Source organism: Biomphalaria glabrata, chromosome 13, assembly GCF_947242115.1.
Source record: "Biomphalaria glabrata chromosome 13, xgBioGlab47.1, whole genome shotgun sequence".
NCBI lineage: Eukaryota > Metazoa > Mollusca > Gastropoda > Planorbidae > Biomphalaria > Biomphalaria glabrata.
The window spans coordinates 11,740,685-11,760,357 of record NC_074723.1 but is presented as its reverse complement, the minus strand read 5'-3'; the positions used below and the strand labels follow the sequence as shown (position 1 = coordinate 11,760,357).

Here is a 19,673-nt window from a genome sequence, read left to right as displayed (position 1 = left end):
TGAGAGAGATAGAGAGAGAGTGAGAAAGATGATAATAAAGATAAACACTGTGTTACAGAGCTGACATAGACATGGCTTAAATGAAAGTTGGGATGTTTCCAGGGAGACAAACTTTTAATAGTCAAGCGATTAACGAAGTGTAGTTCTATTAAATATTTAAAATTATTTCGTACTAAAAATGATTAAAAAGAATAATGATACGTGTCTTCGAGTCCGAAGCCCCAGCTATGATCAACATATTGTTATGACTTTGCCATGCGCACCGCCATCCAAGATAGTGCAGAAAGAAGGTGCGCACTATCATTGACCAGACAAGTCGGATGTTGACAGAAGAGACTAACGATTTCCGCCCAAGGAGAGAGCCAATATGGAGATGCTGTACTCAAGGCAGATGCCCTTTGTGTTTGTCATGTCTCTATGTAAATAAACGTCTATGTCCTCGTTGAGTTGCCTCACTTAAGTTATTACAATATTTTGCCACATTCAGGGCAAGCATAACAAGTGTCCGCCGGTGGTCCATTAAGATTTTCTTTTCCGCCGTCTAAGTTTGTCCTCGGCTGCGATTTTCTTTCGGTCTCACATGTGTATCCCGCGGTCTTTGTAAGTGACCTCAAGCTGAGTCGTTTTGAAGCCGCAGGCAACCAGCTGCTCTCTTCTGTGTCAGCTATGGTAAGTTGGCAACTTAGCTGGTCTTTAAAGCGTTTCCGTCGGGCACCTCTGTTACGTTGACCACCTTTTAGCTCACCAAAAAAAACAAAAACAAACTAAGACTGCTTTTGCTTTCGGCATACGTTCGTTCCTCATACGCCATACGTGCCCCGCCCAACGTAACTGTCGGACCGTAAGAAGTACATCTATACTGTCCATACCGGCGTAGGCAAGGACATCACTGTTTGTAGTGCGGTCTTGTCACCGTATGTCCATGATGAAGAGCAAATATCTCTGGTGAAAGCATTCAAGTAGTCCTGGTTGGTTTCTGTATAATATCCATGTCTCAGATCCATATAGAAAGGTTGAGAGAACCACTGCTTGGTAGACATTGATTTTTTGTAGGCAGGCGGAGCGATTTATTCCAACAAACTCTCGCCTGGAGGTGTCCAAAAGCACTACTGGCCCTGGCCAGACAGTTATCAACTTTTCTTGAAAGCGTCATTTGATACTACGTTTCCTATATATGTGAAGTGGTCTACCACGTTAAAGGGCTGTCCATTTGAAATGATTAAATAATGTTTTATGTCAAGAGAGAAATATTATTCTAATATAGGCACTATTGTAGCTACAACATCTCTTTTTCATGTTTTATAAATACCAAGTGTAAAAATATGATTGTTGAAGGTACAATGTATGAAAGTTCAATTCAAGAATGAATTTTCAGCCTAATCTTATAGGCTGTTATTATCTATCTATCTATCTATCTCTCTCTCTCTCTCTCTCTCTCTCTCTCTCTCTCTCTATATATATATATATATATATATATATATATTGTTATAAACCTGGTGGTGGCACAGATGGGGGTAGTGGTGTGTGTGTAGTCAGCCGACGCAAATCGCCCCAGTCCAGCGCAGAACGAGCGGTCAACTGTGACCAGCGACAGTACACGCCAGTTCGGCAACGACCTGTGTGTAAACATTACGCACGCAAGTCACGGCGATTGTGATCATTCTGAGTTGTCAAGAACGTTCCATCCGATTCTAGAAGGCCAGTAGAGACAGTATATAAGAGCGAGTGTGTCAGAGGGACTGGACTTCACGTTACCTCGCAATGTGACCAGTACGAGGCGAAGTTAGAAACAGTACGGTGTGTGAAGTCAGGTGGAGCATGGAATGGGTTGCCTGAGCTAGCCAGGAAAACCAGTGACTTGGCAGAATTTAAGTCATTGGTTAATATGCATGACTAAATGCATGACGCGTATAGGACGTAATCATCTTCTTTTTTGAAGTAACGTCTGTATTATATAAGATAAGATAAGATAAGATAGGAGCAAGGCTAGGTTTGTGGACACTTTGTGTGATATTGTTGCCAACTGTACAGTGTTTTATTGTATTTGAAATTAAATTGCTACTGTTACTTTGGAGCCCTGAGTTGTGAGGTTCTTTAAGTTCGTTGTGTCGTGTGGTGCAGTTTGAAGAGAGCCTGGATAGTAGTGAGATACGTAACAATATATAACACTTCCACATGCTGAATATAATATTGACTATTCCGAGTTTCATATAGAATATACTGTATTTCACGTGAATAGGCAGACCCACATTTGACTTAGACAACGTCGTGGCCTCCTTTAGACAAATATGTGTAAAAGTTTTTTAAAGTGACACTGCAATCATACTGGTATGTGCTTCACAGGACAGATTGTTCAATTGAAAAACAGTTGTTGTTTAGTACATGCAATAATAAAGTGGAGGAGCGGATTTACTGTTCTATACAATTTACACCATCTCTATTTCCAGCATCCTTATTTACAACATCTCTATTTACAATATCCCTATTTACAATATCCTATTTACAATATCCCAATTTACAATATCCTTATTTACAATATCCTTATTTACTATATCCTATTTACAATATCCTTATTTACAATATCCTTATTTACAATATCCCTATTTACAATATCCTATTTACAATATCCCAATTTACACTATCCTTATTTACTATATCCTATTTACAATATCCTTATTTACAATATCCTTATTTACAATATCCTATTTACAATATCCTATTTACAATATCCTTATTTACAATATCCCAATTTATAATATCCTTATTTACAATATCCTTATTTACAATATCCTTATTTACTATATCCCATTTACAATATCCTTATTTACAATATCCTTATTTACAATATCCTTATTTACAATATCCTTATTTACAACATCCCTATTTACAATATCCCTATTTACAATATCCTTATTTACAACATCCCTATTTACAACATACCTATTTACAATATCCCTATTTACAATATCCCTATTTACAACATCCCTATTTACAATATCCCTATTTACAATATCCTTATTTACAACATCCCTATTTACAACATCCCTATTTACAACATCCCAATTTACAATATCCTTATTTACAATATCCTTATTTGCTATATCCCATTTACAATATCCTTATTTACAATATCCCAATTTACAATATCCTTATTTACAACATCCCTATTTACAATATCCCTATTTACAACATCCCTATTTACAATATCCCTATTTACAATATCCCTTTTTACAATATCCTTATTTACAACATCCCTATTTATATCAACTCTTTTTACATCCATATAAACAACATCACATTACAAAAAAAAAAACTAGTTTTATCTTTATTTGCAACATTCTTCAGTATTTCACTCCAACAGAAATGGCGTTATAACAAAAAGATAAAAGTCTGATTATTAGCATGCGATGGAAGCGTGCTTGTCACAGGCCAAGCCTCGTTCACGCGTGAAGTCCAAGAAAGAAACTATTGATTGAGCTCGTATGACATTGTTGTATCTTTGCCGCTACAATAATTCTTACCAGATTTCACTTATGCCTTTGTTTTGTTTATAAGAAGGGAGATAATCTTGCTGAGAGGGAAAGGAAAATAATTATACCTAATTAAAAGCATATTTGCTTTTTTGTTTATTAATTATTTATACTTAATAATATTTCAATGTTTCTGTATGATTATGAATAAAGTTTCATGGAATTCAAATACATTCGATGCATTACTGTTCACGTGTGTGTGTGTATGTATGTGTGTGTAGCCTAGATTACTTTGACTCTACATGTACAGGTATATACCTAGTGTCAGTAGCAGCCTTAGGGGGTGGCAAGTAGTGCAACCTCCCCAGGCCGCGCGCCTAGGGGGCGCCGCGATCGGAGATTTTATTGTCACAAACTTGATCACTACATATTTTCCTCTAATAAAATCCGATTGGACGTCGATGTTTATGTGCGCAGGTCAGGCAGGCGCGAGTGGGAGAGACCCATTCTCTGCTGCTCAACATTAAAAATTACCAACACTAGGCAGATGTTAGCGCTACTGGGTGGGCTCAATCTGTGCACCTCGGTATGGTGACCAAGGGGCTAGAGTTACCTAAGTAACCAGACAACTAACTATACTAACTTAACTAAATGAAAACAAGATAACAAACTTTAGTTTACGATAAATAAAACAAAAAGAAACTTTATTTACATAAAAAAATAAATCAATAATAAAATATAATATATACACTAACTTGACTAATCACTACTACTGAACCCATCAACTAACTAAAACCCTCTAAATCTACGCCACTACAAACACCAACAAACTAACCAAACCAACTATCTAACACAAACTGATCAAAACAACTATCTAACTAAATCACTACAAGTACTACACTAGACCTAGATCTACAATATTCTACTACTATAACCAACCCATATCTCTAACACTAAAACAAGAACACCTTACTCTTAGTACCTTACTAACTAGACTGAACTAATTAAAACTAGCTAAAGCAAGAAACAGACTATAATTAAGCCACTTAGGCAACACTACACTAGTCACTACAGAAACAAAATAACACTAGCTTCCCTAAAATTAGAATAGATTAAAGATCTACAGAAACATGAATAACAAAACTTTAAAACTAGATCTATCAATAGCAGAAACAAAATAACACTAATTCTCTAGAATTAGAATAGATCTACAGAAACAATAACAAAACTATCAATAGCAGTTATAAGCAGTAGCTATTTCAGCAGAGTAATTGGAGCAGCTAAAAGCAGCAGTTAAAAGCAAAGGTTTCAAATTTGTCATGGCCAGGGGAGTCAATGGGGTTAAGCTCCTATTGTCTATAAAATACTCCTTATGGCATGCGTCTCAAATAGCCTCTGACAACTAAGTCCAGCACCTGGCCTGCTCGTGTGGCTTAGATATTAAGCCCGGCGAAACTGCTCTTACTAACAGGTGAAGGGGTGAAGGCGGATACCTGGCGCCACAAAACCGGGAGCTTCGGGCAGATGGAGCTCGTCAGCCTAGTAAAAGCAGTAATATTCAGCAGCTAAAAGCAGTTTAAAACAGCAGCTAAAAGCAGTAATATTCATCAGTAACACAGGAATAAAAATATAATTAGACGACAGACCACAAAGATCTTCAGCTGTCACACAGACAGATATGGTACTGACCACTGGTCAAATGTACACTCAACTGTTTTAAGACAGCATGTAGTACATCACTTTTATACTATCCCGCACTAACCTATATAAATATGCGGAAGTACAGTTATAAAATCTGACACTAACCTATAAAAATAAAATATATAAAAATATATCTAACCTATACAACAAAAATACATATAAACCTAGCTCAGGGAGCGCAAGCTCACATTTATATACACACACAAAAAATAATCTTTGTTGGTTGCTTCCGCCTGTTTTTTAGGCTACTGCGCATTGACATCATGCGGCCCTGGGAGTATTTTTTTATAACTTTTTTTTTAACTTGAAAGAAAAATCTTGTACGCAGAACAATTACAATACAGTATATAATATACTTCATCGGCCAATAGTAGGCCAACAGAACCTACGTAATGTTCTATGCTTTGTAACAAAAATAAGGTCCACAGCGTTAGAGGCGGACACACTGAATTGTTATTGTTACAGCGTTAGAGACGGACATACTGAATTGTTATTGTTACAGCGTTAGAGGCGGACATACTGAATTGTTATTGTTACAGCGTTTGAGACGGACATACTGAATTGTTATTGTTACAGCCTTTGAGACGGACATACTGAATTGTTATTGTTACAGCGTTTGAGACGGACATACTGAATTGTTATTGTTACAGCGTTAGAGGCGGACATACTGAATTGTTATTGTTACAGCGTTAGAGACGGATTAGCCCGTTAGCGTGATGTGGTACGGTATAAAAAATCTACCCTTACGGCTCAGGGCCCCGCACAAGACACCCGCCCAAATCCCCGCGCACTGCTAAGGCCGCCCCTGCCTTGTCTACATGTACAAGTATATGCCTATATGGGAATTGATGATGCTCCTAAAACAGCCATCATATTACATAATCGTACCACAGATAGATCTATATGATAATATATATTATTTTACAATTTGTAGGAAGAAATGGAAAGCTATGGCTATCGTAAAACAAGACTACAAAGAGAGTATCTGAAATCACACAAACTCAGTGACGGCCCCACCTGATCAGCCCATTAACCCTATATATATATATGATGCACGCACGTTTATGCATAGGGTTATGGGGGCGGCAAATTGTTAATCCATGTCTGAATATTATTAAAGCTAGAGTACATAATTACCAATGTTTTAAAAATCAAAATATCTTAAGTAAGAGACGTCGTTTCATTTTGTAATAAGACCTTGTCAAGTGTAGGCTACACCATTTTCTCGAGAGGTTTTAGCAAAGATATGGGTCAAATCTTTTTAAAGAAAACATTGCAAAACGTTTCCGCTAGTGTGATTCATCCTGATTTCCTTGTCTCAGAATGGTCGAATCTATTCCGACCATAGCACTTTATTATAGTTTCGACTTTTGTGTGGAAAAAAATTGGTCCGCGACAGAAATGTAGGCTACTTAACACGAAGATGGTCTGAAAAAAGATCACGCCCATTACAGACTTCCGTGCGCTATACGTACCTAGAATGTCCCTCGCTTAACACTATTGACCAGGGCTGCTTCAATGATAGGCTACTTTTAGTTTTGTTTAAACTTGTTTGTCTTCATTTTAATAATATAAACCCAACGACTGTACCTGTAGGCCTATATCAACACTGCTATATATTGGAATTACGCTATTTTTGTTTATCTAAACCCAACCAGTTGAAATTACAAACACTATATAAACATTTATTATATTATCTCCGTTTTGTTGATTGAAAAAAAAAATTAAACACATTTTAAAATTATGTAATAAATTATGTTTAGGATTATGGTCTGTGAAATTTAGGGATTTGGGTTAGTTAGAGGGTAAAGAGAATTTGCTGGATACGCTATTCATTTTGATTTTGCTTCTATAGTTTCAATATATGCGCGGCCATTGGTTTTGAATAAAACACAAGGTTAAGGACTCAAGGGGGATCAATCTGCTATACATCTAGATAAGTTCAACTAGGTTCAACACTTAGATTATCAACAAAGTTGCATTGCAAATAACGACAGACTCTCTATACTATAGATCTAGAGATCTAGATATATCCCCCCCCCAACATAAAATCTAGTCTCTATCTAGATTTCTAAATCTAATCTAGTCTAGATCTTGCTTGAGGTAAATAAAGCCTTTCACGGGCTATATCCGCTTTAACGTTTGATAATTCAAATAATTGATTAGAATAATAATTTTGTAATAGATCTAGATCTATCTATAATTAATATTTATATTATTATATTGTAACAACATTGTTGTCATAATTTATTAATTAATGATAATTATTTGTTAATTACAAGTGAGTTAAATACAAGTCAAGTAATTTATTAGACTTTTATTATTTATAATAGATTCTAAATAGTATTTGATCTTACAAAAAATTAAGAGAAAAAAAAAATAATGATAGATTTTTAAGAAACTAAAAATAAATTGTAGAAGAATAATTTATCTAGATCTAGATTACTCAACAAAAATTTAAAAAAGACGTCTTTTTTTATCTTTTTGCTAACTAGAGAGAAAAATGAAACACATGCAATTTCAATAGGCTAAAATCACTAGGACTCCAATGAGCAAGGGACAATGTTTATACCGCACTGCAATGCATTAATTTTTGTTGTTATATATGTCATTTGACATACCTACAAGATTATTTAGTAAAGTGCGAAGTTCAATCGCATTAGCCAGCTGGCAGCAATTTTCATGTTTGGATTTTTATAGCACTGTAACGGTCTGACCTGACCTATGGATAAACTGATGGCATCTCTGAAATCCTCGTCCTTTTTTTCTACAAATATAGATCTAATCTAATGTATCACTAGGCTTAGTTAAAATTAAATATGAGGTCAAAGAGGTGTAGAGTGGATATCGCCAAGCATACTTTTCCTCGATCAGATTTCTCTCCAGGTTTGTTAGGTCGATCAGGCTGTCTACTAGTAGGCATTTTAAACAATTATTAATGATATTGTCATTTACTTTAGTTACACCTTGCTCAGCCTTTGAATCTAGATTTATGATTCTGTATGATTAATCAAACTAGATCTACAATATTATGAATACAGAGTAGTTTATGCTATTCGGACACCTATAGGCCAAAATTTCAAAGATTTACTTTGACAGTGCATTATTTGACAATGGTTTGACATAGAAAAGAAAATGAAGTATCAAAATCTTCTTTAATTTAAGGAGAATATAAGGATGACTACTTATATTTGTACCCATAACCCAGGGGTGGGCAAATTATGGTCCGCGGGCCACATGCGGCCTGCTGAAGTGTTTTGTGCGGCCCGCGGACACATTACATTTTTTACATTTTGATTTTTATCACTTAGAATGAAGAGGCTAAAGAAAAATTGTCTCTAAACATCTTTCTAAAAAGTTAAAAGTAAACGAAGGTAATTTTAACAATAATATTTTGCAAAAAAAAATCAAAGACACAAGCCCAGGCCAGTATTTATTCAATGCTATGAAGAACTCTGTTGAAAGTGTTGTCTTGGCTTGTACAAAATGGCAAGGGTAACAACTGTTGGAACCATGCTTTGACTGAGAAAAATCAGGCTTTGTATTAAAATAAAGTGCACAATCCTAACCATAAACTCACTACGAGAAAATTTACATAAATCTGCATTGAATTTCTATTTATTTACAGTACACATAAGTAATCATCAAATAGATGTAAGGTCTGCCTTAAGTATAGATAAATTATGCATCTGCTAAAGCCAGCCTATGCTCTTCATTATTTAAGATAAGAAATAGCGAAACATGTTCTCATTATTATTGCTGAAGTGCACTAGGTGTTTAATAAACTGCATAATTTAAGTTTTTTTTATATGTTAATTTATATTTTTCTATTTCATTTGGGGCTGCCAAATTTACTTCGCCTAGGACCTCCAATTATCTAAGGCCGGCCCTGACTGGCAGTTCTGAAAAGTACCTTAAGATTTAGAAACAAAACATTCTGATGTTCGGTAAAACAAAATTATCCGCTGGCCTAGCATTAGAAAAATATGGAATCTCATGGAAAAAAATTGTTAGGTTCCTTGAAGGACATTGACTGTGACTTTGTTACTAATATTAATAATGAAGAGTTGAAGACAAACCTCATGTTTATCATCAGCTGCATTGCAATTTGTTGTCTGCAAATGAAATGTATGTGCATCTGAAATCTTTTCAAACATTTCTTGAGGCCAGCAAATGAAATTAGGCTTTATCTTTTTTTTAACTGAAAGGTGAAACTATTTCTAGTGAAATGGTTGAAAAGTTCAGACTTATTTATATTCCTTGATTGTGGAATTTGAAAGCTAATTTTAAGACGAAAGTAACTTGGAACCAGTTTTCAATATCCTCAGCTCACTACTTAATGACTCAGCTCCAGATGACATACTTCCAAGCAAATTATGACCTGAAAGAAAAGTTCAGTTCTTTCGCGGGAGTTCTTGGGTGCCAGAAGCTGTATATCCGCACTTTAAAAAACTTTGCTGCTAAACTTTCAGATTATTTGAAACCATATTCAACTGTGAACAAGCTTTGTTTTGTTTTTTGTTTGAAAATTTTCAAGTGTTAGAACAGGTTGATGCTTATTATGATGTGTAAAAAAAAATAAATATCAATTATCACTTATTGACTGTAATTCGACAGAAGTCAGAAGAAAACAACAACTAGTAAGCTAGTTCCATGGTTGCAGAACAATATTCACGAGAGTTAACAGTTATATACTTCACATTAAGTACAACTATATATTGGTGGTTAAATGTTGTAATGTAAACAGATGTATGTAATGTTAAAAAAAATCATTTGTAAAATTAGTTAACTCTTGTTATAATTTCTAACTCTTGTTATAATTCCTCAATAGTGAGTGCAAATAAATAAAAAAATAATATATATAAATATATATGGCCCCCGAGTCCCCAAATTTTTTTAATGCGGCCCTCGGCAGAAAAAAGTTGCCCACCCCTGCCCTAACCTATATTTGTTATTATTTTTAAGGTCAAAGAGGACATGTGTTTTCATTTAATTCTGACAAATTTGAACCACATTATTTGATTCCGGACACCATAATTTATTTCGGACAGTCTCTATATTTAGGCATCAATAAACTCAGATTTTAATTCTATATTAACATTAACTAAATTTTAAGATCCCCAGGCATAGCCCCTCACATTAAATCATTAAGATGTTTTCAAATTATGCATAAATATGAACAAAAATAAAATAAAAATATGAACACACTTATTCTACCTAAATTAGGTCAATGGGCTACTGACTTCTATACAGACTTTTAGTCTTATTTTATGTTTGCATGATTAGATGTGTGTTGAATGTTTGTGTTTTTTGTTTATTAATTTAATACATTTCTAATACAGATGATCTTTTGTAGTATAGTACAGGTTAGGATAGCCATTCTTGCCTAACTGAATCCTCTATATTCTCTCTATATAAATCTAGATCTATCTAGTAGGCCTATATCTAGGCATTTAACTTCATTCAGTGTACCAAGCTCACTCCAAACATTTGCCCATTTATTCTCTATAAAAAAAAACAACAAATGAACAAATATAATTTAAGATCATTAACATTGATGTCCAAAACTGGCTGTCTGAAATAAATTTTGGTAAGAAAATCTTAATTTAATTCGGACACCCTATTAATTTTTTTTTTATGGAATCAAACAACTTGGCTTATGAATCAAATAAATCAGCTCCAAAAACAGAATAAATATTGCTGGGCTCATTAGTATAGACTTCGCCAATCAAACATAGGAAAAAACAACAACCTGACTTACAAATTTGAAATTTGTTTTTCTTACATAAAAAGAAAGCTAAATGGAAGGAAATTGGGTCAGAATCATTGGAAAATGGACAAGCACATTATACAGCGTGCTAGTTTTATAATAAATATTAAAATAATTATTTAATGACCACAAAATAAACAGCGAATGTCCGAATTCATGTCCGAATGAAATAAACTACTCTATATATTATAATATTATACCCGGTACTGTTTTTATGGTGAAACTTTGTTTTTTTTAGGTCAATAATTTGGCTAAGTTACACCGATTAATGTTTTCCAACTTACTTAGTCAATCTAGATCTTATATTAAATAACACTATTATCTCAATTATAATATTTTATCTGGAAGAGTCAAGAATGAATTCACACTGTGACTTGATCCAAAAAATAAGCTGCATTGTTTTGTTTGTAAAATGTTTTACATGTTTCAGATGTTCCTTCAGAGTTGAAGATAGTTTACTTCCTAGTCCAAACCTCCTGCAGGACGACGGGGGATGGGAGCGGGCAGGATTTGAACCCTCGACCATCGATAAATCCGAATGACAGTCCAGCGCACAAACCGCACGACCAGGCAGCCATTGTTTTGTTTTTAAAGTATTGAAAGAGGAAAAGCTGCTAGTGGTCACTCTGTTTATCCATCCGTCCATCATATTTAAGTCATTGTTAAACATGCATGACTAGATGCATGACGCATAGGGCATAATTATCTTCTTTTTTAAATTAAAGTCTGTATTATATAAGATAAGAAGATATTTAAATGCTTATAAATCTGATTTTATGATATTTACAGCTTGCAAAGCTTAAATGCAATAGCGACCTTTTTATTCTGAAAGTGAACTTTTATTTGTTTTTGAAAATAATTATTTTTTCATCACAAAATAAATTTTAACTATTAATATTTTTATTAATTTTTTTATTTATTAGACAAATCTAGAACTATTTTTAAAATTGTGTGTACTAAGCCAATAAACTGTGATGGCTGATATGGAACATGACTTCACTCTTGATTTGAACTATGAAATAAAACAAGAGAAAGCTGAAATAGATGAAACAGTTTTAATAAAACATCCATGTGAAAAACAAGTGTCACAGATAAAAATTGAGAAGACTGAATGGGATGAAGCAGCTTTAAGAACACAGTCTTCTGAAAATCATGTTCAATTTTCCCTAGTAAGCACTGGAAAACACATATTTTATCATTTACAAAACATGTAACATATAAAATGGTACAGTATTTAAGCTATTTTTACTTTCTTTCTAGAGAGGTAATTTTCAAAATGATATGATTTTTTTTTTCTCATTCCTAACTTCTAATCCTTTTTCCCATTGTTCTATTAGCTTAGAATTACAAATGTTACACCTATTGTTGAAAAGAAAAACCTTAGGGATTAAAGTAAAAAGCTATAGGTCCTTTAGAAAACATATTTTATCATTTTAAAAAACGTAATAAAATAATAAAAAGTTTTAATCATAAAATTCTTATTCTAAACAGTTAGCTAATTTTTCCAAGTTAGGAGCTATATCGTCAAACTAGAATTTTCATTTATGCTGAGTATATGCATTGGCAAAATAAGTTTTTTGTTTTTTTTTGGAAGAGGGAGTGGGGATATAAGTGCTGGATAACAATTGTTCTTTTTTTTTCACTCTATTATTCATTAGTAATTAAGTGCAAAGTAATCCCTCTTATAAAAAGTCATCAGCTTCATAAAGGAGAAATTAGTCTTTTTAAATATTTTTTTTTAACTCGTTTGTTTTAATCATATTCTCTTGTATTTTGATATATTATATAGAAAAGTTAAATGTGCAAGTTTTTCAAGATTTAATTTTAAGAAATAGTTGATTAATAAAAAACCAAATCTTTTACAGGAAAACCTAAAGCAGGAGTTAGAAATAGCTAATAATAAACCAATGCCCCCAAGTCTACTGGCTTCATCAGAAAACAGCATTCTGCATCCTGTGCCTGTCATTGGACTAAGTTTAAAATCACAAGTATCTGTGAGTGCTGTAAGTAAAAATTATTACAGAAAATATGAAAAAGAAGTGAATCTAAAAACCTAATAAAATAATCAGAAAAACTTAAAGATTAAGGCACATGTTTTATTCCATGTGCCAGGACTAATTTGTACAAGTGCTCCTTCTTCCTTAGTTCTAATGGTTGCCTGAATTTGCTAGGAAAATCAATGACTTGGGAGATTTAAGTCACTGCATGACAAGGTTAACACATGAATACTCATAGAACGTAAATCATCTTCTCTTTTAAAGTAATGTCTGTTATTTATAAGATAAGCAATACAATGCAATACAGACCTTTTTTTAAAAACTTTTATTTTGTGTGTGTTGCTCCCATAGAAAGTTCCGCTTTCAGAACTTGTGATCTATGGGGTAGATGATGTAAAGTTCACCTGTTTCTATGGCTCACGGTTAATGAGGGTGTCATGTAGCCAGCACTACGAACAACCGCCTTTACTTTTCCTCAACTAATTTCAGGTACCCATTAGAACTGGGTGGACTCAGAAGTGCCCTATAGATTTCCCAGTCTTCACCAAGATTTGAATCTGGAATCTCCAGTTTAGTAGCCAAGGGCTTTACCACCTAGCCACTGCACCACCATATTGTTCCCATGCCACAAGTTAATTGTTAACTTGAAATTTTCTTGTTCTCTATTTTTAGTGGCATTTCAGTTGCATACCAGTCAATACAAGGTGCTTATGAAAGAGATTTTTTTTTTTTTTTTGAAAAGTTAAAATAAAATCACAATCATATTTAGATAACTTTTATAAATTAATAAAGCACTTTTCAAATACCCAAATACTTACAATTCTTCACAGTTAATGTTTATTTTTTAAATTTCATTAAAATTTAAATTCATTTTAAAAGTATTAAATTTTTTTTTTTTTTTTTTTTTTTTTACAGATTCAAGAAATTAAACAAATTAAGGAAAACACTTCACAACCTAAGAATAATCAAAATTGTTTTTTTAGATCTTCACAGTTAAAAGATAACATGGAGGCTGATACTTCTAAAAAGCGATTCAGGTGTCTTCTTTGTCAAAAAGAATGTTCTTTTTATTCAGGTATAAAAGAACATATGCTGCTTCACACTGTTGAAAAACTATTTAAATGTGATATGTGTCAAAAACAATTTCCCATATTTTCACTTATTCAAAGTCATATTTTTGTTCATATTGATATAAAATCCTTTAAATGTCAAATGTGTCTTAAAAGATTTTCTACATCTTCGTATTTAAAAATACATCAGTTAGTTCATACAGGAGAAAAGCCATTCAAATGTCAAATATGTCACAAAGAATTTTCTACATTTTCATATTTAAAAATACATCAATTAATTCATACAGGAGAAAAGCCATTCAGATGTCCAATATGTCACAAAGAATTTTCTAGATCTTCAAATTTAAAAACACACCAATTAGTTCATACAAAGGAAAAACCATTCAAATGCCATATTTGTCTAAAAAACTATACTTCATCTGCAAATTTAAAAATACATCAGCTGTCTCATACTGGAGAAAAGCCATTTAAATGTCAAATATGTCTTAAAGATTTTACATGTTTATCAAATTTAAAAGTACACCTATTAGTTCATACAGGAGAAAAGCCATTCAGGTGTCAAGTGTGTCTCAAAGAATTTTCTACGTCTTCATATTTAAAAACACATCAATTAGTTCATACAGGAGAAAAACCATTCAAATGTCAAATATGTCTCAAAGAATTTTCTAGGTCATCAAATTTAAAAGCACACCAAATAGTTCATATTAAGGAAAAACCATTCAAATGTCAAATATGTCAAAAAAGTTTTAAAAGCTCTTTAAATTTAAAAAGCCATCACCTAGTTCATACAGGAGAAAATCCATTTAAATGTCACATATGTCTCAAAGATTTTACATGCTTATCAAATTTAAAAATACACCAATTAGTTCATACAGGAGAAAAACCATTCAGGTGTCATGTATGTCTTAAAGAATTTTCTAGGTCTTCAAATTTAAAAACACACCAATTAGTTCATACAGAGGAAAAGCCATTCAAATGTCATCTTTGTTTAAAAGAATTTATTACCTCTGCAAATTTAAAAATACATCAGCTAATTCATACAGGAGAAAAACCATTCAAATGTCAAATATGTCTGAAAGAATTTTCTGCATTTTCATATTTAAAAATACATCAATTAGTTCATACAGGAGAAAAACCATTCAAATGTCAAATATGTCTCAAAGAATTTTCTAGGTCTTCAAACCTCAAGACACACCAGTTAGTTCATACAGATGAGAAACCATTTAAGTGTCAATTATGTCAAAAAGATTTTGAGACCTCTTTAAAGCTAAAAAAACATAAGTTAGTTCATACAGAAAATATTTTAAAAATGTAAACCAGTAAGAATGTAATAGCTCTTCAAAGTCAAAATGTCAAGTTAGTTCATAAAGGAGACAAACCATTCCAATGTTAAATATTTCTTAGAGATTTTTTGTGCTTGACTTCGGAAACTGAGGTCCTAGGTTCAAATCTTGGTGAAGACTGGGATTTTTAATTTAGGCATCTTGGGCGCCTCTGAGTCCACCCACCTCTAATGGGTACCTGACATTAGTTGGGAAAAAGTAAAGGCGGTTGGTCATTGTCTTGGCCACATGATACCCTCATCAATTATGGGCCACAGAAATCTGCTCTATAGATCGCTAGGTCTGAAATGGGAACTTTACTTTTTTAAGTTGAAAAACACACATACATACTAACTCATACAGGTGAAAAGCTACTCAACTGTTAACTATGTCAAAAATATTTGAATTATGCTTGAAATTAAAAATACATTTATTCATAATATAAAGCAGAAAGTAAGGCTTATAAATGTATGTATGTCCTGAATAGAAATAAAAACCGTTTGACCAATCTTGATAAAACTTGGGCATAAATATTCCTTATTTACTAACTAAAAAAAGTAACATATGTAAAGTAGCCCTAAAACAAACTTAAGACCCTCAAACAAAAAGTTAATTACTATTTCATGGATCTATGTTATATAGCCATATTTACATGAGACAACATCGAAAGGTCATGCATGTGCAGAACAGAAAATCTCTCGAAGCAAAGTTCTAGATCTAATTCTAAGATGATATATCTGGTCTTCACAAAGATAGTTTTTTTTTACTTTAACACACAAACATACAAAAAATAGTCCATTCATTTCATTAATAAAATTAATCTTCAAATTAGTGTAAAAAGTATTTTTACATAAATTCGTTCCCTAATGCTGCGACGTATCTGCCTTGACGTACATTTATTAGCCATTCATGATATTCCGCACTTCTTACATTAGACACTACCGAAAGGTCAGGCTTGCACAGGATATAAAATTATTACATTGATGCATTCGCTTTATTTGTAACATTATTATTTTAACTGTTTCTAATACAATATCAGGGACACCCAAATTGAGACCTGCGGGTAATAAAGAGCTAGTTAATTCATAAAGAAGAAAAACCGTTTAATTATCAGTTATGTAAAATGTCCAATATGTCTGAATAAAATATACATGCTTTGCAAATTTGAAAATACATCATTTAGGTCATGTAGGTGGAAAGCTACCAGTATCTTAATGTCAATTGTCTCAAATAATTACATTCTTTTCATATAAAAAAAAATTATTTATTATTTCAGACCATGGGCATAGCCAGTGGCGTTTGGGATTTAAACTCCCCCTTCCCTTGGAAGAGGGGATTTAGTGCTATTAGTTTGTTGTTGTTTTTTTAACAGTTGCAAAAATACAGTCACCAAATTCCATTAGTACAGCTAAGGGAGGTTATAAGGTTTAAACCCTTTCAATAAAAAGAAACACTAACCTGGCAAGGTAACCTCAATACTGAAATGGGTACCACCAACACTGAAACCCTATAGAAAAATAAACAAGACCCATCCTAAATAGGGCCAAAGAGTCCAACCAAAAAAAATAGGTTTGTTACGAGCAGATAGATAAAGGCTCTTAATCATTGTTAGGCCTACAAGCAGACTCTTAATCATAGGCCTACGTCAAAACAGCCCTATCAGTTGTAGATGAGAACTTAAATCTTGATTCAACGAATATGTCAATAATAACCTTGCTTACAACTCATCCAGTTTCTAATCTCTTTCTTCTTTCAACATGCATTCCCACCATTCCACATTTACACTTCGCTGTGTACAAAGTCCAAGGCAATAACGTTACGGCACAATAAAGTGCGTTGTCATAGAAAGTTACGACGACGTAGCACCTAGAAGAAAGCGGCGAGTTAGATGTTGAACATCTAGGCCAGTGTTTCTCAAACTGTGTGCCGCGGCACACTAGTGTGCCGCCGAAGATTTGCAGGTGTGCCGCGGGAGTTTTCAGAACGCAGCACGTGCAGAGTTACACAGGTCCGTCTACTATTAAATGTTTATTTTATGTTGCGATGACATCTCCTCTTACAACGATTAGTGGAGCGCTCCATAGTGACGGGAAGGGCTGTTAGCTATTCAGGTTATGGAATTGTCCACTATACATATATTGACTCAAATGTAGGCCGCCTTAGCAAATGCACAGCAGTTCTTGAATTGGAAACGATAATAATAAGCGATGTGTTTCATGTAAATTGTTTAGGTGTATGCTAATAATAACAAATTATCAATAAGCATTATTCATTGTTATCCATGGAGACATATGTTAGCAAAAATGAAACTGTGAAAGTGTTAAATGAAAAGCAAGGAACCAAACAAAAGTACAAAGAAGATGACATCGGATATGGTTTCATATCTTCTGGACCTGAAGATTCTCCATTGCCATTCTGTCTGATCTGCAATGCAACTCTATCGAATTAGGCGCTAGTTCCAAGCAAATTGAAGAGACACATGGAAACAAAACATCCAGCTGTAAAAGCGCAACCAAAGGAATACTTCGAAAACATCAGGGCTCAACAAAATAAACAAGCTAAGAAACTTACGAACTATCTAAAGCTGCCAGAAAAAGAATTGATTGTAAGTTATAAGGTTGCTTAGTTTTTAGCAAAACGCAAGAAAGCCTACACAGAGGCTGAATCAGTCATTGCACCAGCTTTAGCAATAGTTAGACCCGAAGCCGCCAAAAAGTTTTAAAAGTTCCTTTGTCAAATGATACTATCTCGCGCAGAATTGAAGACTTATCGACAGATTTACTAGATCAAATCTGCGAACACTTAGACGTGACTGACGATGAAGTGTCTCTGCTGTGGTCTCTTCAAGTTAATGAATCTACTAACGTTAGCGGCAAAGCCCAGCTGCTAGCTTTTATTCGGTTCATCAAGGATGAAAAATGTGTCAACGAATTCTTTTTTTGCAAAGACTTACCAACTACGACCAAAGGCGAAGATATTTTTAAAGTGATGAACGAAAACATTTTGCTCTTCAAACTACAGTGGAAAAACTGTGTCAGCGTTGGCACCGCAGGCTGTCCTTCCATGAAAGGAAATAGAAAGAAATTCGTCACTCTTGTGTGTCAAGAAAATCCAAATGTATTAGTTGTTCACTGCATGATCCACAGAGAAGCTCTTGCCTTCAAATCTTTGCCGAAATATTTGATGTCTGTTCTGGATCAAGTGATTGAAGTTGTAAACTTCATCAAATCTCGACCGCTTGATTCCCGACTTTTCTCTCAGCTCTATGAAGCAATTGATTCAGACTACAAATGTCTCCTGTATCACACCAACGTTTGTTGGCTCTCCAGGGGAAATGTGTTAAAGCGTGTCATCCAACTCAAGGCTGAGCTGATTTCATTCTTGGAGGCTGAAAAAAAAAAGACTTTGGATTTTCTATTCATGACGAGATCTGGTGGGTTAAGGGGACATTTCTCTCTGATTTATTTGACAAATTAAATTCATCGAATTTAAGTCTTCAAGGACCATCGGAAACAATCATCACTGCATCCTCAAAACTGAAGTCATTTGGTGAAAATTTGTCTTTGTGGCAAAGTAAGATCTCGAAAGGACTGCTTTTCTACTTACAATGAATGTACTTCAAATAAAGAAATCACCCCCGAAATTCTGGACACTTTGACACACCTGCAGTCAGCATTGCAGCATTACTTTCCAACAGTTGGAAGTAATGAGTATGGATGGGTCAGCTATCCATTGGGAAACAATGAAGCTACAAATCTGACAACTGAAGAAGCAGAGCAGCTCATTGATTTAAAAAGCGATGCAGTTCTTAAGTCAAGTTTTGCCGAGAAAAGCCTGGATGTTTTAAATTTCAATTAACAAGTTATATCATGCAATCAGTTTAAAAGCAATCAAAATAATTCTTCCATTTGCATCTTCATGGTTTTGTGAGTTTGGATTTTCAGCACTGACTGAAATCAAGTCTAAGAAAAGAGAAAGACTTCTTACAATAGACGATAAAATGCAAGTTTGTTTGCCAACTCTGGAGTCTCGATTAGATCCCATTTGCTCTCAAAAACAGGCACACCCTTCACATTAAATGTAATACTTAAAAATAAGTAAAATCTTTTTTTTTCTTTTTATTATAAAACAACTGTTGTTCTTCGTGGTGTGCCGCGAAATTTTTGTAGCTTTTTTCCTGTGCCGCCAGACAAAAAAGTTTGAGAAACACTGATCTAGGCTAAAACTAAGAAAGCGACGCTCTCGTTTTGTGTACAAATTATAAGATGCAAAGAATAACATATAATCGTAACACTAAAACTAACTGCGACAGAGGATTTCAAGGTTGAACTCCCCTCCAATAA

General features: G+C 33.8%; 1 protein-coding gene across 2 annotated transcripts; it reads left to right on the top strand.

Annotated features, from left to right (window-relative positions):
• The first annotated feature begins 7,131 nt into the window (after positions 1-7,131).
• LOC106050790 (zinc finger protein 345-like) lies at positions 7,132-17,229 on the top strand. Of its 2 annotated transcripts, none has more exons than XM_013205831.2 (4): positions 7,132-7,274; positions 11,865-12,110; positions 12,807-12,944; positions 13,854-17,229. In XM_013205831.2, exons 2-4 carry the CDS (start codon positions 11,916-11,918, stop codon positions 15,321-15,323), a joined length of 1,803 nt encoding a protein of 600 aa, XP_013061285.2. In that variant the 5' UTR covers positions 7,132-7,274; positions 11,865-11,915; the 3' UTR covers positions 15,324-17,229. The 2 variants fall into 2 exon arrangements, with proteins under 2 accessions (XP_013061285.2, XP_013061286.2); XM_013205832.2 differs by lacking the exon at positions 7,132-7,274 and adding an exon at positions 7,628-8,057.
• Positions 17,230-19,673: the final 2,444 nt, after the last annotated feature.

Excerpts from the sequence above, each read along its gene's own strand:
- LOC106050790 (XM_013205831.2), top strand. The coding sequence starts at position 11,916 with ATGGCTGATATGGAACATGACTTCACTCTTGATTTGAACTATGAAATA. Across the intron at positions 12,111-12,806 it reads ATCATGTTCAATTTTCCCTA|GAAAACCTAAAGCAGGAGTT; the intron begins GTAAGCACTGGA and ends AATCTTTTACAG. Across the intron at positions 12,945-13,853 it reads CACAAGTATCTGTGAGTGCT|ATTCAAGAAATTAAACAAAT; the intron begins GTAAGTAAAAAT and ends TTTTTTTTACAG.